The sequence below is a fragment of the Bubalus bubalis genome, chromosome 16 (genome assembly GCF_019923935.1).
Source record: "Bubalus bubalis isolate 160015118507 breed Murrah chromosome 16, NDDB_SH_1, whole genome shotgun sequence".
NCBI classification, from domain to species: domain Eukaryota; kingdom Metazoa; phylum Chordata; class Mammalia; order Artiodactyla; family Bovidae; genus Bubalus; species Bubalus bubalis.
This window is the reverse complement of record NC_059172.1, coordinates 28,229,083-28,251,267: the sequence shown is the minus strand read 5'-3', so window position 1 is coordinate 28,251,267 and position 22,185 is coordinate 28,229,083. Positions and strand designations below refer to the sequence as shown.

The window sequence follows — 22,185 nt, the reverse complement described above, 5'->3', positions numbered from 1 at the left end:
TGGGGCTGCAGTAACAAAACTCTGGAATCTGACCTCATTCTGAATATTGCATTCATGTGGTCATGTCAAGGATCTTAACTTCAAGTTTAAGATTCCCCATGGTGATACTCCTAGTGGGTTGAATTCAACTCCAGAGCACTGCATTACATTATGCATGAAAGGCACATGGTGAGGACTCAATAAACAGTGATTATTATACCATTAATAATTTCTCCCTGAAAAATCACAGAAGGTTCTGGGTGAGAGAAGGGGGAATGCCACATCTTCAATGTCACACAAGTCTCTGCTCTTAAGTAGCTCACCTAGAGACCACACAGTGTGCTAGTTAGGGGTGGGGAGGGGGACAGAGACTCCTCTTGTACCAGACTTGGAAGAACAATCTGGACAACCAGCTCACCATGAAGTAGTAAGGGTGATTGATCTCCTTCAGGACCTGAATGTTGTCTGTTGTCACCGAATGAATACTGGAACACCAGGCCAGTGAGAAGAGCCAAGGTTCATTGACGAGGTATACGTTGATGGTGATGTTAGCTGCTTTATATTCTCTGGGAAGAAAAAGAACCCACAGGAGATTTAGACTTAATCTCACTCTCACATCTAAAAGGGAAACAGCCACCATGTCGTGAAAGGTTGTTGCTTAAATCACCGGAAACACCTGGTCATGTGACAACTTATGATATGACATGCTGAATTAGCTCATGTTGCAATGAGGATAAAGCTCTAGGCTTAATACCTTTACTCCTGTACCAACAGTAGTATTTTATTCTTTTTTGATTTTTAAAATTTTTATTGAAATATAGTTGATTTACAATGTTGTGTCAGTTTCAGGTTTATAGCAAAGCGATTCAATTACACATATATACAGTTCAGTTCAGTTCAGTTCAGTCGCTCAGTCGTGTCCGACTCTTTGTGACCCCGTGAATCACAGCACGCCAGGCCTCCCCGTCCATCACCAACTCCCAGAGTTCACTCAGACTCACGTCCATTGAGTCAGTGATGCCATCCAACCATCTCATCCTCTGTCGTCCCCTTCTCCTCCTGTCCCCAATCCCTCCCAGCATCAGAGTCTTTTCCAATGAGTCAACTCTTCGCATCAGGTGGCCAAAGTACTGGAGTTTCAGCTTTAGCATCATTCCTTCCAAAGAAATCCCAGGGCTGATCTCCTTCAGAATGGACTGGTTGGATCTCCTTGCAGTCCAAGGGACTCTCAAGAGTCTTCTCCAACACCACACTTCAAAAGCATCAATTCTTCAGCGCTCAGCTTTCTTCACAGTCCAACTCTCACATCCATACATGACCACAGGAAAAACCATATACCTCTATCTAAATCTATATCTATTCTTTTTTTTTTTTTTTAATTTTATTTTATTTTTAGAAACTTCTTCATTGTAGATTATTGTAAGATGTTGACTAGTTTCCTGTGCTACACTCTAGGTCCTTGTCGGTTATCTATTTTATTTATAGTAGTGTGTTTATTTTAATCCCAAACTTCTAATTTATCCCTCTCCGTTTTCCTTTGGTAACCATAAACTTGTTTTCTATGTCAACAGTAATAGTAGTGTTTTAGTAAACTACATGCCCTAAGACAAAAAAGGAGGGAAGGGAGGGAGACAGGGAGGAAAAAGGAAAGCCCCGTCAGAATTTGTCAATTTCAATTCATGGTGTAAATATTCCTCCAATTTTTCTCCCATAAGCTGCTATGTGCCAGCTGCAGTACACTATTGTGTAGCAAATGTACTTCCATCAGAGCGCTTACCACCCTTTACTCTATTTATCTGTTTTCCTATCAGTCTTCTTCACCTGACTGTAGCAAATTAAAAGCAAACACTTTGTGTTACTTGTCTCTGCATATCCAGTACCTGCTTCATAAGTAGTTAACTGAAGAAATAAAGAAATGAATGTTGATCTGGTAAATATTTACACTTCAAATATAAAGAATTTTTTAAAAGCACTTAGTAGGAGAAATGGAACCCAAATTTCCCTGTGCACTAAATGCCAGTAAGTATTTGTGCACTGTCTAAAGAGGCAAGGAGATCCAGCCAGTCCACCCTAAAGGAGATCAGTCCTGAATATTCACTGGTAGGACTGATGTTGAAGCTGAAACTCCAATACTTTGGCCACCTGATGTGAAGAGCTGACTCATTGGAAAAGCCCCTGATGCTGGGAAAGATTGAGGGCAGGAGGAGAAGGGGACGACAGAGGATGAGATGGCTGGATGGCATCACCAACTCAATGGACATGAGTTTGGGTAAACTCTGGAAGTTGGTGATGGACAGGGAGGCCTGGCATGCTGCAATTGATGGGGTCGCAAAGAGTCAGACAGGACTGAGCAACTGAACTGAACTGAAGAGACAGAAAGAAAGAAAGTAGAAGAACATCTAGTAATTCTAGTCAAGTTGTCATTTTTTGGAAAACCTATCACAAAATACAGCAGGTAAATCCCTTGAAAATTTTTTTGTTGTAACCTTGAAATGGCATAGCATATTGGAACAGCTCTGTGCAAGTCTGCATTTGAATCTATCTTTGCCTTGTACTAGCTTCACAAGTTCTTAGGCTCAGTGTAAAAACTGTAAGATAAAAATAATACTACCACTTTCAAAGGAGTGCTTGCAATTACTTACCCATATTGGGTAACTAAGACAACTCTAATGTCTTAGAATTGTCTCTAAGATAATTCTACAGATCACTTAAAGATTAAGACAAAAAACAGAAATAAGGATACAGTAGTAAAAAGCTACCTTTTAAAACTTTTTGAAATCAACACGCAAAGACCATTCACAATTTCTATATATTAATAATGAACCTATATAAACTGAAACATAATGTACCATTAACAATTACCCCCAAAGAAATGTAAATACACAGGTATTAACAAAACAAATATAGGATCTGTAAGCCATAAACTACAAACTATTGACGAAGGTAATCAAAGAATATTTAAGAAGTGAAGAGACATGTATTTATGAATTAGAAGACTTAGCATCACAAAATTCTCCTCAAACTGATCTATAGGTTAATGCAATTTCTACCAAAATATCACCAAGGTTTTTTTTTTTTTTTTCATACAATTAATTTGACTGACTCTAAAATGTATGTCAAAAGGCACAGCTCAAAATTAACTAAAACTTTATTGAAAAAGAATAAAGTGAGAGAGCATCATTCTACTCAATATTAAGCCTTACTATATAGCTACAGTAATCAAGAGAGTGTGGTATTAGGGAAGGAACAGACATATGGAACCGTGGGACACAATTTTAAACCCAGAAATAGACCCATAAGAATACGTCAAAATGACTTTTGACAAAGGTGTAAAAGCAATTCAATGGGATAAGAGTTTTTCAATAAAGGGTACTAGAGCTATAGGACAGGAATACATAGGCAAAAAACCCAGAAAACCTCAACTTACACCACATACTTCATATAAAAATTGACTCAAATGGATCACAGACAAATACATAATGTAAAACTACAAAGCTTTCAGGAAAAATCGAGACCTATGGGCTAGACAGAGAACTCTTAGACTTGACAGTAAAAGCATGATACATAAATGAGAAAATGATGTTAGACTTAATAAAAAATGTAGAACTTTTGTTCTGTGGAAGAATCTTAAGGAGATGCTACAGACCAGAAATAGACTGGGACAAAATATTTGCAAACAGAACATCCAACAAAGGATTATATCTATCCACGTTTTGTCAGAACTCTCCACCATGACCTATCCATCTTGGGTGGCCCTACACGGATGGCATGGCTCATAGTTTCATTGAGTTAGACAAGGCTGTGATCCATGTGATCAGTTTGGTTAGTTTTCTGTAACTGTGGTGGTTTTCATTCTGTCTGCTCTCTGATGGATAAGGATAAGAGGTTTGTGGAATCTTCCTGATGGGAGGGACTGGCTGAGGGGGAATCTGGGTCTTGTTCTGACTGGAGGGGCCATGCTCAGTAAATCTTTAATCCATTTTTCTATTGATGGGTGGGGCTGTGTTCTCTCTCAGTAGTTTGGCCCGAGGTCAAACTATGGTAGGGGTAATGGCAACCTCCTTCAAAAGGGCTTATGCCAGCATGCATGGCTCCCAGGACTGTTGTATTCAGTGACCCTGAGCCCGTGGCAGGCCATAGTCAACCCACGCCTCTGCTGGAGACTCCTGGACACTCACAGGCAAGTCTGGCTCAGTCTTTTGTGGGGTCTTTTCTCCTGGGTCCTGGTGTGCACAAGGTTTTGTTTGTGTCCTCCAAGAGTCCATTTCCCCAGTCCTGTGGGAGTTCTGCAATCAAATCCCATTGGTCTTCAAAGTCAAATTCCCTGGGAATTCTCAGTACCTTTGTTGGAGCCCCAGGTTGGGAAATCTGTTGTGAGCTCTAGAACTTTTCCAACAGTATGAGAACTTCTTTGTTATAATTGTTCTCCAGTTTATGGGTCGTCTGTTTGGTGGCTCTGCAGTGGGGCTAATGGCGACCTCCTCCAAGAGGACTTATGCCACATGCCACATCTCCCAGGTCTGCTGCAGCCAGAGCCCCTGTCCCTGTGGCAGGCCACTGCTGACCCATGCCTTTGCAGGAGACACTCAAACACTCAAAGGCAGGTCTGGCTCTGTCTCTTGTGGGGTCCCTGGGTCCTGATACACACAAGGTTTTGCTTGAGCCCTCTGAGCATCTCTGGTGGCTATGGGGTTTGATTCTAAACATGATTTTGCCCCTCCAACCATCTTGTTGGGGTTTCTCATTTGCCCTTTGATGTGGGGTATCTTTTTTTGGTGGGATCCAAAATTCTCTTGTCGATGGTTGTTCAGTGGTTAGTTGCAATTTTGAAGCTTTTGCAGAAGATGAGTGTATATCCTTCTACTCAAACTTAAGGCATTAGAAACTTACTCCCCACTGGGCCAATACTGGCATATTGGGAAGAGGACTCATTCATCTATTCATCTAGACTTTCAAACTACTGCACAATTGTACTCATCTCACATGCTAGCAAAATAAGGCTCAAAATTCTCCAAGCAAGTCTTCAACAGTACGTGAACTGAGAACTTACAGATATTCAAGCTGGTTTTAGAAAAGGCAGAGCAACCAGAGATCAAATTGCCAACATTCATTGGATCACAGAAAAAGCAACGGAGTTCCAGAAAAACATCTATTTCTGCTTTATTGACTACACCAAAGCCTTTGACTGTGTGGATCACAACAAACTGTGGAAAATTCTTTAAGAGATGGGAATATCAGACCACCTTACCTGCCTCCTGAGAAGTCTGTATGCAGGTCAAGAAGCAACAGCAAGAACTGGACATGGAACAATGCACTGGTTCCAAGTTGGGAAAGGAGTCCATCAAGGCTGTATATTGTCACCCTGCTTATTTAACTTATATGCAGAGTGCATCATGCGAAATGCTGGACTGTGTGAAGCACAGGCTGGAATCAAGATTGCTGGGAGAAATACCAATAACCTCAGATATGCAGATGACACCACCTTTATGGCAGAAAGAGAAGCGTCTTTTAATTTCATGACTGCTGTCACCATCTGCAGTGACTTTGGAACCCAAGAAAATAGTCTGTCACTGTTTCCATTGTTTTCCCATCTATTTACCAAGGCAACTAAGAACATGATAAGATCTTCAGTATCATCATGTGTCAGAGAATGAAAATTAAAACCACAGTGTGATATTACTACATACCTATCAGAATGGCTACAGTAAAAATTGACAGTGCCATAAACTGCAAGGATGTAGAGCCCTGGGTCATCATACATTGCTGGTGGGATATAAAACAGTGCAGGCCCTCTGAAAATGTTTGGGAGTTTCTTATAAAACTAAATAAAACTTACAAAGTTTCTTAGAAAACTTTGAAAACTACCATGCTCCAGCATTCTTAGCCATTAACCTAAGAAGTTGTTAAGAAGTAACAACTTATATTCACAGCAGGCAATTCTGGGAAGATGGCAGAAAAAGAAGCACCAGGAACCTGATCCCATCCTGGACAATAACACTGGCAAAATCTAATGCAACTATTAATATTTTGGTACTATGGCATCTATTGTCGTCTTATAACTTTCAGGGACGTTTTAGATGGTAAGCTATAGTTAACATGGGTCAGTTTCAGCAACTATGACAGTAGTGGTTACTCTTTCCAGACTCCCAGCTCCATGACAGGCAGCTGTGCCCACATTCCTAGAGCAGCTTGCACACAGCTTATGAGAGTCACAGGGGGCAAAACAGTCACCATCTTCCAAATACTGGGGAGCTGTGCTCTGATCACTGATTGCTGCTTCTGGCTACAGACGTGCACAGAAAATGAATACAGTATTATTGTTGCTTTCCTCACCATGGCTCCCCCCTCACTGAAGCAAACTTCTTCCCTTTCCACTAAAATGACTTCCAGTGGATTTAAAGGTTAGGTGCTCTTTCTTCCCCACCATTCATTTATCTCTTTCCCCCCTTTTTGGAGCCAGACATTAAAGATTAAGACATGCAAAAGCAACATATATGGAGAAAATTATGAAGTGATCACATATGCCAGGGAAAGGCACGTAGAGACCTAGAAGACCTTAAGTTTTGGTACAGAGACAACCAAAAAAAAAAAAAAATAAACAAACAGATAGCAAAACCCAGAAAACCCTGGAGAAGGAGGAGATTCTGATTTCAAGAGTTACCAGATTATTACATTCAGTGTCCAGTTTTTAAGAAAAAAATCACAAGGTGTACAAAGAAACAAGAGAGTACAGTTTCATTCAAAGGAAAAATAAATAAATCAACAAGAACTGTCCCTGGAAAAGAGCTGATTTCAGATATACTAGATGAAGAGTTTTAAAAAACCCTCTTGAAGATACTCAAAGAATTAAAAGAAGATATATAATTTTTTTAAAAATGAAGAAAACAGAAACATTAATAGACAGAAAGCCTAGAAAATACCACTCCCAACTCTAGAGCTGAAAAATCTCAATAAATGAAATGAAAAACTGAATATTAAAATCCAAAGGCAGATTTGACCAGACAGAAGAAATAATTAGTGAACTAGAAGATGAATCAATAGATATTAATGATTCTGTGAAAAAGAAGCAAAAAAAGATTGATGAAAATGGAACACAGCCTAAGATATCTGTGGGACACCATTCAGCAAGTCAATATATGCATTTTTAGGTCCCAAAAGGAGAGAGAAAGGAGCAGAGAGAATATCTGAAGAAATAATGGCTGAAGCCTGCCCAAAGGTGATGAAAGATATGAATATAAATATCCAATAAACTCTAAGTAAGATGAACTCAAAGAGATCCTCCCTGTGACACACTATATAATCACAGTTCCAAAAGCCAAAGGCAAAGAAAGAATCTTGAAGCATTTGTCTTGTTGGAGATTCACAGGCACAGGAGGAAATTAAGATATTCCAGCACTGCACTCCAGTACTCTTGCCTGGAAAATCCCATGGATGGAGGAGCCTGGTGGGCTGCAGTCCATGGGGTCGCGAAGAGTTGGACACGACTGAGCGATTTCACTTTCACTTTTCACTTTATGCATTGGAGAAGGAAATGGCAACCCACTCCAGTGTTCTTGCCTGGAGAATCCCAGGGACGGGGGAGCCTGGTGGGCTGCCATCTATGGGGTCGCACAGAGTCGGACATGACTGAAGCGACTTAGCAGTAGCAGCAGGTAAACGAAAGCTGAAGGAGTTCATGGGCACTAGATCAGCCCTGTAGGAAAAACTCAAGAGAGTCCTCCAAGGTGAAATAAAGTCAGGAGACAGTAGTGCAAAGTCTAAGGGAGACAAAAAGATCTCAATAAAAGTAAATACAAGGGCAACAATAAAAGATAGTATTATTGTAACAATGGTGTGTAATTATAGTCTTTTATTTTTTTTTTAATTTTATTTTATTTTTAAACTTTACATAATTGTATTAGTTTTGCCAAATATCAAAATGAATCCGTCACAGGTATACATGTGTTCCCCATCATGAACCCTCCTCCCTCCTCCCTCCCCATACCATCCCTCTGGGTCGTCCCAGTGCACCAGCCCCAAGCATCCAGTATCATGCATTGAACCTGGACTGGGAACTCGTTTCATACATGATATTTTACATGTTTCAATGCCATTCTCCCAAATCTTCCCACCCTCTCCCTCTCCCACAGAGTCCATAAGACTGTTCTATACATCAGTGTCTCTTTTGTTGTCTCGTACACAGGGTTAATGTTACCATCTTTCTAAATTCCATATATATGCGTTAGTATACTGTATTGGTGTTTTTCTTTCTGGCTTACTTCACTCTGTATAATAGGCTCCAGTTTCATCCACCTCATTAGAACTGATTCAAATGTATTCTTTTTAATGGCTGAGTAATACTCCATTGTGTATATGTACCACTGCTTTCTTATCCATTCATCTGCTGATGGACATCTAGGTTCCTTCCATGTCCTGGCTATTATAAACAGTGCTGCGATGAACATTGGGGTACACGTGTCTCTTTCCCTTCTGGTTCCCTCAGTGTATATGCCCAGCAGTGGGATTGCTGGATCATAAGGCAGTTCTATTTCCAGTTTTTTAAGGAATCTCCACACTGTTCTCCATAGTGGCTGTACTAGTTTGCATTCCCACCAACAGTGTAAGAGGGTTCCCTTTTCTCCACACCCTCTCCAGCATTTATTGCTTGTAGACTTTGGGATTGCAGCCATTCTGACTGGTGTGAAATGGTACCTCATAGTGGTTTTGATTTGCATTTCTCTGATAATGAGTGATGTTGAGTATCTTTTAATATGTTTGTTAGCCATCTGTATGTCTTCTTTGGAGAAATGTCTATTTAGTTCTTTGGCCCATTTTTTGATTGGGTCATTTATTTTTCTGGAGTTGAGCTGTAGGAGTTGCTTGTATATTCTCGAGATTAGTTGTTTGTCAGTTGCTTCATTTGCTATTATCTTCTCCCATTCTGAAGGCTGTGTTTTCACCTTGCTAATAGTTTCCTTTGATGTGCAGAAGCTTTTAAGGTTAATTAGGTCCCATTTGTTTATTTTTGCTTTTATTTCCAATATTCTGGGAGGTGGGTCATATAGTCTTTTATACATAATTTAGCAAAAGATCTATAGGAAAAAACCAGAATTATTAGTCTAAAAGCTAATACTTTTATAACTTTATCAACTTCACATGTGGTCTTCTACATAATTTGAGACACTTCCATTTAGAGGAATTATTAGTTTATGTTTGAGACATACAGTATATAAAAATGAAATTTTCTGACATCAAAAAGTGAAAATGGAAGGATTGGAGTTATAAAGAAGAGTTATTGCATGTTACTGAATTTAAGTTTGTATAAATTCAACCACAGTGTCATAACTTTAGGATGGTAAGTGTAATTCCCATGGTAACACAAAATAATTAGGTATAAAAAAATATAAAAAAGGAAATGAGAAAAGGATTTAAGCATTTCACTACAAAAAACAACTAAACACAAAAGAAAACAGTAAGGAAGAAAATAAGGGAAAAATTATAAAGTATATGCTGCTGCTCCTGCTAAGTCGCTTCAGTTATGTCTGACTGTGCGACCCCATAGATGGCAGCCCACCAGGCTCTGCCATCCCTGGGATTCTCCAGGCAAGAACACTGGAGTGGGTTGCCATTTCCTTCTCCAATGCATGAAAGTGAAAAGTGAAAGTGAAGTCGCTCAGTCATGTCCGACTCTTCACAACCCCATGGACTGCAGCCTACCAGGCTCCTCTGTCCATGGAATTTTCCAGGCAAGAGTACTGGAGTGGGTTGCCATTATCTTCTCTGATAAGGTATATAGAAATAACAAATTAAAATAACAGATGACAGAAACAATATTAAAAAAAATGACAGCAGTTAACAACATGACAATAATCTTCCCCCTTTTCAGTAATTTTTAAAATGTAAATAGATTAAACTCTCCAATCAAAGATTGTCAGAATGCATAAAAACATATGACCCATGTTTATGCTGTCCACGAGAGACTCATTTAAGATCCAAATGCACAGACAGATTGCAAGTGAAAGGACAGAAAAGTTATTCTATGCAAATAGTAACTAAAAAGAGCATGGGTGGCTATATTAATATCAGATAAAACAGGGGCTATGTAAAAAAAGTTTACATGTGACAAAGGAGGATATTATATATTAATACAAGTTTCAACATAGCAAGAAGATATATTAATTGGATGCTTGGGGCTGGTGCACTGGGACGACCCAGAGGGATGGAATGGGGAGGGAGGAGGGAGGAGGGTTCAGGATGGGGAACACATGTAAACCTGTGGCGGATTCATTTTGATATTTGGCAAATCTAATACAGTTATGTAAAGTTTAAAAATAAAATAAAATTAAAAAAAAAAAAAAAACATTTATGTGCCTAATGATAGACCAGTAAAATTTACAAAGTAAACACTGACTAAATTGAAGCTGTATAATAACAGTTGGAGATTTTAATATCCCATTCTCAATGATAAATAGAACAGTTAGACAGAAGATAAGGAAACAGAGGACTTAACACAAGAAACTATATCTAAGAGACAGGACACTCAATCCAATAAGCCCATACACATTCTTCTCAAGTGCATGTGGGACAACTCTCACTTTAGATATGTTAGGTCACAAATTATATCCAATCAAACATAATGAAGTCAGAAGTCTAACAAAAGGAAAATTGGAAAATTCACATATTTGTGGGACTGAAGTCTAAGGGAGACAAAAAATCCTCATTAAAAGTAAATATAAGGGCAAGTATAAAAGATAGTATTATTGCACTTTCAAGTAACTAAAGGATAAAGAAAGAAATCACAAGGGAAATGAAAAAAATATATGGAGATGAATGAAAATGAAAGCACAAAAACTCATGGGATGCAGCAAAGGTGATGCTAAGGGGGAAATGCATAGCTATAAATTCTTACATTTAAAACATAAGAGGATTATTGCATCCATGTTCATCAGTAATGTGGGCCTGTAATTTTCTTTTTTGTGATATCTCTGCTTTTGGTATCAGAGTGATGGTGGCCTCACACAATGAATTCAGAAGTGTTCCTTCCAAATAATATCATCAATGTCACAGAAGAACATAGATGCAAAAATCCTCAACAAAATATGAGGAAACCAAATCCAACAATATATTTAAAAGCTCATATACCATGATCAAGTGGGATCTATCCCAAGACTGCAAGTTTTCAGTATTATCAAATTGATCAATGTGAAACACCACATTAACAAACTGAAGAATAAAACCCATATGATCATTTCAATAGATGTGGAAAAAGCTTTTGATAAATTTAAATATCCATTTATGATAAAAACTCTACAGAAAGTGGGCAAACAGGGAATATTCAGCATAATACAGGCCACATATATGACAAACTCACAGCTAAGATCATATTCAGAGTTAAAAAGCTGAAAGCACTTTCTCTAAGATCAGATCAGGAACAAGACAAGAAGGCCCATGCTTATCACTTTTATTCAACATAGTTTTGGAAGTCCTAGCCACAGAAATCACAGAAGAAAAGAAATAAAATAATTCAAATTGGAAAAGAAGAAGTAAAACTGACTCCATAGATGACATGATAACATAGAAAATCCTAAAGACACTACCAGAAAACTACTGCTGCTGCTGCTAAGTCGCTTCAGTCGTGTCCGACTCTGTGTGACCCCATAGACGGTAGCCCACCAGGCTCCCCTGTCCCTGGGATTCTCCAAGCAAGAACACTGGAGTGGATTGCCATTTCCTTCTCCAATGCATGAAAGTAAAGAGTGAAAGTGAAGTCACTCAGTCATGTCCGACTTTTAGCGACCCCATGGACTGCAGCCTACCAGGCTCCTCTGTCCATGGGATTTTCCAGGCAAGAGTACTGGAGTGGGGTGCCATTGCCTTCTACTGGGTGGCCTCCATAGACTGTCTTAAAATTCTGCTTCAGAAATAATATTTAGGCTCAAGTTCAAACATCTAGTTCTGCCTATTTGTTCATGACTTCTCAAGCATTTAGAGCATCTGCTTTAGAAGATAAAAATCCAAGAAGGTGAGAATGGCATTTCTTGCTCAGTATGCCTTGCTGTTACATAACATATAGGTAGATTCTTCCTAAGCATGATTTAAGATGACTGAGGAGAAAACTCATATGAATCAAGTTGTTATTACTAACAAGTACCTATCTCTCTATCAATGAGTTCAGTGAAGTTGCAAAATGCAAAATTAATGTGTATAAACCTATTGCACTTCTATACTGTAACAACAAAATATCAGAAAGAGAAATTAAGGAAACAATTCCACTTGCCATTGCATCAAAAACAATAAAATACCTAGGAATTAACCTACCTAAGGAGGCAAAAGACCTGTACTCTGAAAACTGTAAGATGTCGATAAAAGAAATGAAAGATGATGCAAAATAGATGGAAAGGTAAACCGTGTTCTTGGAATAGAAGAAATATTGTGAACAAATTATTGATCAGAGATGTATTAATATCATTTGTTACCCAAATGTTATTGATGGGAGATGTATCAATATTTACTTACATAACAAGTTGCCAACCATAGATTTTGGCTTTGGCAAAAATTCCCTGGTCAATAATGTGTATGAAAACACAAAAGACCCCAAATAACTAAAACAACCTTGAGAAAGAAGAAAGGGGCTCGAGGAATCATACTCCCTGACTTCAAGCTATACTTAAAAGCTATGCAAACAAAACAGTATCGTGCTGGCACAAAAATAGAAATGGAGATAAATGGAACTGGGATAGAAAGAACAAAAATAAACCCACACACTTATGGTCAATTAGTCTACAACAAAGGAGGCAAGACTATACAAGGGAGAAAAGACAGTCTCTTCACAAAGTGGTGCTGGAAAAACTAGACACCTATATGCAAAAGAATGAAATTAGAACAGTCTCTAACACCATACACAAAAATAAACTCAAAACGGATTAAAGACCTAAATGTAAGACCAGCTATTATAAAAGTCTTAAAGGAATACATAGGTAGAACACTATGTGATATAAATCATAATAAGATCTTTTTTGATCCATCTCCTGGAGTAATGAAAATAAAAACAAATGGGACCTAATTAAAACTTAAAAGCTTTTGCACAGCAAAGGAAACCATAAACAAAATGAAAGGACAACCCACAGAATGGGTGAAAATATTTGCAAATGAAGTGACTGACAAGGGGTTAAACTCCAAAATATACAAACAGCCCATGCAGCTCAATAGCAAAAAACAAACAACTCAATGAAAAAATGGGTAGCAGATCTGAATAGATATTTCTCCAAAGAAGACATACAGGTGGCCAAAAAGCACATGAAAAGATGCTCAACATCACTAATTATTAGAGTAATGCAAATGGAAAATACAATGAGGCATCATTTCATACCAGTCAGAATGGCCATCATTTAAAAAAATATACAAATAATAAATGCTGGAGAAGATATGGAGAAAAGGGAACCCTTCTGCCCTCTCATTGGGAATGTAAATTGGTATAACTGCTAGGGAGAACAGTATTGAGGTTCCTTAAAAAACAAAAATAGTTACCATATGCTCCAGCAATCCCATTTGGGTATATATACAAAGAAAATTCTAATTCAAAAGATGCATGTACCCCAATGGTCAGAACAGCACTATTAACAATAGCCAACACATGGAGGCAATCTATACGTCCACTGACAGATGAAAGGATAAAAAAGATATGGTGTGCATGTGTGCATGCGTGCACACACACAATGGAATATTACTCAGCCATAAAAAGAATGAAATAATGTCATTTGCAGCACATGGATGAACCTATTACGTGAAGTAAGCCAGATAGCAAAAGACAAATATCATATCACTTATATGGAATCTGAGAAAATGATACAAATAATTTTTTTTTCAAAACAGAAATAGATTCTCAGACATAAAAAACAAACTTATAGTTGCCTAAGGGGAAATACAGGGAGGGATAAATTAAGAGTTAAATCAAGGGATAAATTAAGGCATAAATTAAAATAAAAACAATATCAAATACAAAATAAACAAGGAACTTCTGTATAGCACAGGGAAATACATTTAATAATTTGAAACTCCAGTACTTTGGCCACCTCATACAAAGAGTTGACTCATTGGAAAAGACTCTGATGCTGGGAGGGATTGGGGGCAGGAGGAGAAGGGGACGACAGAAGATGAGATGGCTGGATGGCATCACCGACTTGATGGACATGAATTTGAGTGAACTCCAGGAGTTGGTGATGGACAGGGAGGCCTGGCGTGCTGCGATTCATGGGGTTGCGAAGAGTCGGACACAACTGAGCGACTGAACTGAACTGAACTGAACTGAACAAACTATAATGGAAAAGAATAGGAAAAATTAAATATATATATATGAATCAATTTGTTGTACACCTGAAACTGACACAACATTGTAAATAAATCATACTTCAATTAAAAAAAATCAAAGAAAAGAAACATTAGAGTACTAGGGATATAATGTGCAATATGATAAATATAATTAATGCTGCTGTATGTTATATGTGAAAGTTATTGAGTAAAAAAAACTTCTTTCTATTTCTCCAGTTATGCATCTATATGAGATGATGGATGTTCACTGAACTTCTTGTGATAATCATTTAATGATATTTGTAAGTAAAACATTATGCTGTACACCTTAAACTTATAGTGCTATATGTATATTTGAATAAAAGTGGAAGAAAAATTTCAAAACCAAGAAAGATTTCATATCAACAACATATCTTTACAACTGAGGAAACTAGAAAAAGAAGAACAAATTGACCCAACATAGTAAAAGGAAGAAAGTAATAAAGATTAGCGCAAACACAAAACAGAACAGAAAACCAACAAAGAAACCAAAAGTTAGTTCTCTGAAAATATCAACAAAATTAGTAAATTTTTAGCTAGAGGTACTAACCACTCTGTTGTTCCATGTCCAGTTCTAACTGTTGCTTCCTGACCTGCATATAGATTTCTCAAGAGGCAGGTCAGGTGGTCTGGTATTCCCATCTCTTTCAGAATTTTCCACAGTTTATTGTGATCCACACAGTCAAAGGCTTTGGCATAGTCAATAAAGCAGAAAGAGATGTTTTTCCGGAACTCTCTTGCTTTTTTGATGATCCAGTGGATGTTGGCAATTTGATCTCTGGTTCCTCTGCCTTTTCTAAAACCAGCTTGAACATCTGGAAGTTCACGGTTCACATACTGCTTAAGCCTGGCTTGCAGAATTTTGAGCATTACTTTACTAGCGTGTGAGATGAGTGCAATTGTGCAATAGTTTGAGCATTCTTTGGCATTGCCTTTCTTTGGGATTGGAATGAAAACTGACCTTTTCCAGTCCTGTGGCCACTGCTGAGTTTTCCAAATTTGCTGGCGTAATGAGTTCAGCACTTTCACAGCATCTTCCAGGATTTGAAATAGCTCAGCTGGAATTCCATGACCTCCACTAGTTTTGACAGTTAGAACTGGACATGGAACAACAGACTGGTTCCAAATAGAAAAAGGAGTACGTCAAGGCTGTATATTGTCATCCTGCTTATTTAACTTATATGCAGAGTACATAATGAGAAACACTGGGCTGGAAGAAGCACAAGCTGAAATCAAGATTGCCGGGAGAAATATCAATAACCTCAGATATGCAGATGACACCACCCTTATGGCAGAAAGTGAAGAGGAACTAAAGAGCCTCTTGATGAAAGTGAAAGAGGAGAGTGAAAACTTGGCTTAAAGCTCAGCATTCAGAAAACTAAGATCATGGCATCTGGTCCCATGACTTCATGACAGATAGATGGGGAAACAGTGGAAACAGTGTCAGACTTTATTTTTTTGGGCTCCAAAATCACTGCAGGTGGTGATTGCATCCATGAAATTAAAAGATGCTTACTCCTTGGACGGAAAGTTATGACCAACCTAGATAGCATATTGAAAAGCAGAGATATTACTTTGCCAACAAAGGTCTGTCTAGTCAAGGCTATGGTTTTTCCAATGATCATGTGTGGATGTGAGAGTTGGACTGTGAAGAAAGCTGAGCGCTGAAGAATTGATGCTTTTGAACTGTGGTGTTAGAGAAGACTCTTGAGAGTCCCTTGGACTGCAAGGAGATCCATCCAGTCCATCCTAAAGGAGATCAGTCCTGGGTGTTCATTGGAAGGACTGATGATGAAGCTGAAACTCCAGTACTTTGGCCACCTCATGCGAAGAGTTGACTCACTGGAAAAGACCCTGATGCTGGGAGGGATTGGGGGCTGGAGGAAAAAGGGACGACAGAGGATGAGATGGCTGGATGGCATCACCGACTCAATGGACATGAGTTTGAGTGAACTCCGGGAGTTGGTGATGGACAGGGAGGCCTGGCGTGCTGTGATTCATAGGTTGCAAAGAGTTGGACAAGACTGAGCGACTGAACTGAACTGAACTAATAAGATAAAGAGAAGAGACACAAATTACTGAAGTCAGAAATGAAAGTGAACACACTATTACAGGATTTATAGAATTAAAAGGATTATAAAGGATATGAGCAATATGAGCAACTGTATCCCAATAAATTAGGTAGCCTAGGTGAAACAGAAAAATTCCTAGAAGCAACAAACCTACCACAACTTATCATGAGGAATTAGAAAATGTGAATAGATCTACAATCAATAAGGAGATTGAATTACTAACTAAAACTCTTCCAACAAAGAAAAGCCCTGGATCCAATATCTTCACTGGTGAATTCCATCAAACATTTCAAGAAGCACTAATACGAACCCATTATGGCAACATTAGAAAACCAGGAATCAATAGGATGTGTTAAAGTGAAGGAACTGGAGCATTTGTGTCCTTCTGTTTTTAGAGTTGTGAAAAATAGTACGGTGGTGTCTCAAAAAATTAAAATTAGAATTACCATATAATTCAGCAATTCCACTTCCTAGTATATACCCAAAAGAAATGAAAGCAGGGTCTTGAAGAGATACTTGTACCCCCATTTTCATAGCAGCTTTGGTCACAATAACTGAAATGTGAAAGCAACCCAAGTGTCCATCTATTGACAAAAGGCTAAGCAAATAGTGGCATTTACATACAATGAATTATTATTCAGTTAAAAAGGAATATATTCTTCAGTGGATGAATTCAACATGGATGAACCTTGAGGACTTCATCTTAAAAGAAATAAACCAGTCAAAAAAAGACAAATACTATATAATTTCACTTATGTGAGTCAAAATCTTAAAGATATAAAGTAAAATGGTGGTTTCCAGAGTCTGGAGGCAGAGTATGATGGGAACTCATTGTTTAATGAGAACAGAATTTGAGTTTACAAGATGAAAAATGTTAAGTAGGTGATGGTGGTGACTGCTGAACAATGTAATGAATGCATATTAAAGCCGCAAAATTGTATATTTAAAAATTATCACAAAAGTAAATTTTAAGTGTATTTTAACATAATTAAAAGTTTTTAAAGAGAGAGAGGGGCTTCCCTGGTGGCTCAGAGGTAAAGAATCTACCTGGCAAACCCAAAACATGGCTTTGATACCTGGTCTGGGAAGATCCCACATGCCATGGAGCAACTAAGCTCGTGTGCCGCAACTCTTGAGCTTGTGCTCTAGAGTCTGGGAGCTGCAACCACTGAGCCCGTGTGCCACAACTACTGAGGCCCACAGCCCTGAGTCCACGCTCTGCAATAAGAGAAGCCACCTCAGTGAGAAGCCTGCACACTGCAACTAGCCCCTACTCACTGCAACTAGAGAAAAGCCTGTGCAGCAAGAAAGACCCAGCACAGCCAAAAATAAAAAACACAGAGAGCAAAGTCTGAATAAGCTATTAACTCTCAGTTAAAAAATTGTATTCACATGAAAACCTATACACAAATATTCACATTTATGAGAAATAGCTCATAAATTGATAAAACAATCAGATATCCTTCAGTTGGTGAATAATTAAAGTTTAGTGCATTCATACAATGGAATACTATTCAGCAATGAAAAAGAACCAGCTGCTGATACATGAAACAGTCTTTATGAATCTCAAAAGGAATTACACTGAGTGGAAAAAAGCCAGTCACAACAGATTGCACACTCTATGATTCTTCTATATATTTTTCTTAAAATGACAAAATTACAGAAGTGCAGAAGAGATTATTCATTGAGGAAGTTAGCATTTGAGGTGAGTTGGATATGCAAGGAAGGGGAATGTAGTTATCAGAGGGCAACAAAAGGAACACTTCTGGTGACTAAACAAGCCTATATCTTGGTTGTGATGTTGAATCCACAAACACACATATGATAAAACTGCACATAGATCTATATATATTAATACAGAAAAACACACAAAAATGAATATAAGTTGGGGAAATTTGAATAAGATTGGTGGATTGCATCAATTTCAATATCTTGGTTTTGATATCATACCAAAATTTTGCAAGTTTTACCACTGGAGTAAACTGGGTAAAAGGTACAGGACTATTTTCTATTATTCCTTACATGTTAACATGCAACCATCTCAAAATAAAAAGTTTAATCTGAAAAATATTCTAGACTATTTAAAAAAATATAATAAAGTATATTCTGGGGGTTAAAAATAAAGTATTATTAAATATCATTTATAAGAACAATAGCACAAATGGCAGAAGGTAGTAAATGGAATTGTGAAAGTGAAAGTAGAGAGTGAAAAAGTTGGCTTAAAGCTCAACATTCAGAAAACGAAGATCATGGCATCTGGTCCCATCACTTCATGGGAAATAGATGGGGAAACAGTGGAAAGAGTGTCAGACTTAATTTTTTTGGGCTCCAAAATCACTGCAGATGGTGATTGCAGCCATGAAATTAAAAGACGCTTACTCCTTGGACGGAAAGTTATGACCAACCTAGATAGCATATTGAAAAGCAGAGACATTACTTTGCCAACAAAGGTCCATCTAGTCAAGGCTCTGGTTTTTCCTGTGGTCATGTATGGATGTGAGAGTTGGACTGTGAAGAAGGCTGAGTGCCGAAGAATTGATGCTTTTGAAGTGTGGTGTTGGAGAAGACTCTTGAGAGTCCCTTGGACTGCAAGGAGATCCAACCAGTCCATTCTGAAGGAGATGAGCCCTGGGATTTCTTTGGAAGGAATGATGCTAAAGCTGAAACTCCAGTACTTTGGCCACCTCATGCAAAGAGTTGACTCATTGGAAAAGACTCTGACACTGGGAGGGATTGGGGGCAGGAGGAGAAGGGGACGACAGAGGATGAGATGGCTGGATGGCATCACTGACTCGATGGACATGAGTCTGAGTGAACTCTGGGAGTTGGTGATGGACAGGGAGGCCTGGCATGCTGCGATTCATGGGGTCGCAAAGAGTCAAACACGACTGAGTGACTGAACTGAACTGAAGGACTTAATAACCTCAGATATGCAGATGACACCACCCTTATGGCAGAAAGTGAAGAGGAACTAAAAAGCCTCTTGATGAAAGTGAAAGAGGAGAGTGAAAAAGTTGGCTTAAAGCTCAACATTCAGAAAACTAAGATCATGGCATCTGGTCCCATCACTTCATGGCAGATAGATGGGGAAACAGTGGAAACAGTGTCAGACTTTATTTTTTTGGGCTCCAAAATCACTGCAGATGGTGATTGCAGCCATGAAATTAAAAGATGCTTACTCCTTGGACGGAAAGTTATGACCAACCTAGATAGCATATTGAAAAGCAGAGATATTACTTTGCCAACAAATGTCTGTCTAGTCAAGGCTATGGTTTGTCCAGTGGTCATGTATGGATGTGAGAGTTGGACTGTGAAGAAAGCTGAGCACCAAAGAATTGATGCTTTTGAACTGTGGTGTTGGAGAAGACTCTTGAGAGTCCCTTGGACTGCAAGGAGATCCAACCCATCCATCCTAAAGGAGATCAATCCTGAGTGTTCATTGGAGGGACTGATGCTGAAGCTGAAACTCCAATACTTTGGCCACCTCATGCGAAGAGTTGACTCACTGGAAAAGACCCTGATGCTGGGAGGGATTGGGGGCAGGAGGAGAAGGGGATGACAGAGGATGAGATGGCTGGATGGCATCACCGACTTGATGGACATGAATTTGAGTGAACTCGGGCGTTGGTGATGGACAGAGAGGCCTGGCATGCTGCGATTCATGGGGTTGCAAAGAGTCAGACACGACTGAGCTACTGAACTGAACTAAAGGACTTAATATTCTGTACTTTATACTGTGGAATAATAATAATTCAAGTGGAGTGTAATAAATCGGCAATACCTTTTATTGGTATCTAAGTGAATAAAACAGCGTAGTTCAAGGCTTGAAATACAGAAAAGTAACTGGGGGAATTTTTACTAGCCCAGGGAGATTTTGGATATATATCTATAATTATATCTACATCTATACTCATAATTATAGCTACATCTCTATCTCCAAGGATACTTTGTTTCTGAAGCATTTAGAATTATCTGAAAAAAATCACTTTTAACAGGAATGGCATAGGGATTAATGTAAGCAGTGATTAATAAATTTGAAAAAGGTATTTTATTCCCAGGTACTTTTAATTCCGAAAATGTATCTCTAATTATAATATTTATAAATTTGATGTGTAATAATTTTTTTTACACTATAAGAGATCTTGATATGTGGATCACAAAGCCATTTATAAGGTACTGGAATCTCTCTGGTAATGGCAGGGGACATCAACAACTTTTTGAGTTCTGTCTTTTCAAACACTTATATTATTTAAAAAGAAAAACACCAAGAATACACAAAAGTGGGTTAAATGATGAGAGATTGGAGGACAGGAGGAGGGGCTAAAGACTGTGTTCCAGGAACAGAGTCTACCCTTAATAAACGTTTTTTGGCAGACAGAGAGGGAAGGGTAAGAAGAGGAAAATAGGGAATTTCACAAAGATAGCCACACACAGAAATTCTTGAGATGGGAGGAGAAATCCCAGTAGCTTGGCTGGGATGCAGATTTTGTGCAAGAAAGGCAACACACACCAAGAGAGGTGTGGTTAAACACTTACTTCAACCCATTGTAGAACAAGTTCTTGTAGTCAACGTTTATTCTAGTGATCTTTTCTTTTGTAAGTCTTTCGATGGTGAATAACCGGCCAATGTGCTGAAAACCAGGAGCTTTGCTCCTGACGTAATCCCTCTCAGAACCTGGTAACCAAATAATCTGCAAGGAGAAACAGTAAGTCTTTCAGTGGATAATCAGCTGTCTAGGTACACACAGCCTCATGTAGAATGGGAGAAGTCTCATTCCATCATGAGTAACAGTTTATAGGGAGCAGAGATTCTAGTCCTTGATGAAAGAGTCAACCTGGCCTAATATTGTCTAGTGAACTGTAATGGGGCTTTCACCAGGGTTGTTCTGGAGCTGAGTTTTCCCAGTTAACATCGTGGGGCCAAGGGTTCACTGTATCACTACACTAGCTAAAGTGGATGAGTAGGTGGTAGGTGTGGAGGAGGGGCTGGAATCATAAACATCTCCTCTGGCTGATAATGATACAAATCATCTTTGAGAAGAGTAATTTCCTGTCAACAGGAAATGCTATTATGACTCATCTGTGGAAAGAGTTCTATTTGCAAAATGACAGATATTTGTTTCATTCATGGCATTCTTCCATATTCTGAGAGTTAAAGATATGTGGAATGACTGACTGCCAAAATGCAGAGCTTTCTGGAAAACATGATGAATAAATTTTCTGCTGAAATAAAAACTTTCTATATCATAAATGAAAGCTGATAATGAAAGTCTTAGCGTTCCCTTTCTCTAAGGCCCTTTCTCTAAGAGATGTATGCTGATGATGGTGCAAGTCTCATCACACAGCTATTACACATTCCCTTTCCCTTTCAACACAGTGGTGACATTTGATTTGCAATAGCAAACAGCCTCAGTGTTTTCCCTACTGATACAAATTTAACTGGCTCATTCATAGACTGTCACATATATTGGGCTGACCAAAATTTTTGTTCTTTTCTTTTTTTTCCTGTAAGATGGTTTGAGCAGCACTTACTTGTCTTTAACTTCATTTGAGACAATTTTATTAGATTGTATTGTGACAGCTGAAATATTAGTGTGCATTAAAAAAAACTTATCAAAATTGGAGGATTTTAATGTTGAAGAAGAAAGAAAAAAGTCACATTTTTGACGTATTATGCTTTATTTTTTCAAGAAAAGTAAAAACACAACTGAAATGCAAAAAAAAGATTTGTGCAGTGTATGGAGAAGGTGCTGTAACTGATAGAACATGTCAAAAGTGGTTTGTGAAGTTTTATGCCGGAGATTTCTCG

General features: G+C 38.4%; 1 protein-coding gene across 1 annotated transcript in view; it reads right to left on the bottom strand.

Annotated features, from left to right (window-relative positions):
* The window catches only part of GDPD4 (glycerophosphodiester phosphodiesterase domain containing 4), a 105,387-nt gene that overhangs the window by 12,158 nt on the left and 71,044 nt on the right, over positions 1-22,185 (bottom strand). Inside the window, exons 12-13 of the mRNA XM_044929331.2 lie at positions 20,913-21,067; positions 398-545 (exon numbers count right to left, since the gene is read on the bottom strand). Coding sequence (XP_044785266.1) covers positions 398-545; positions 20,913-21,067 — 303 coding nt within the window. The remainder of the gene's footprint in view (positions 1-397; positions 546-20,912; positions 21,068-22,185) is intronic.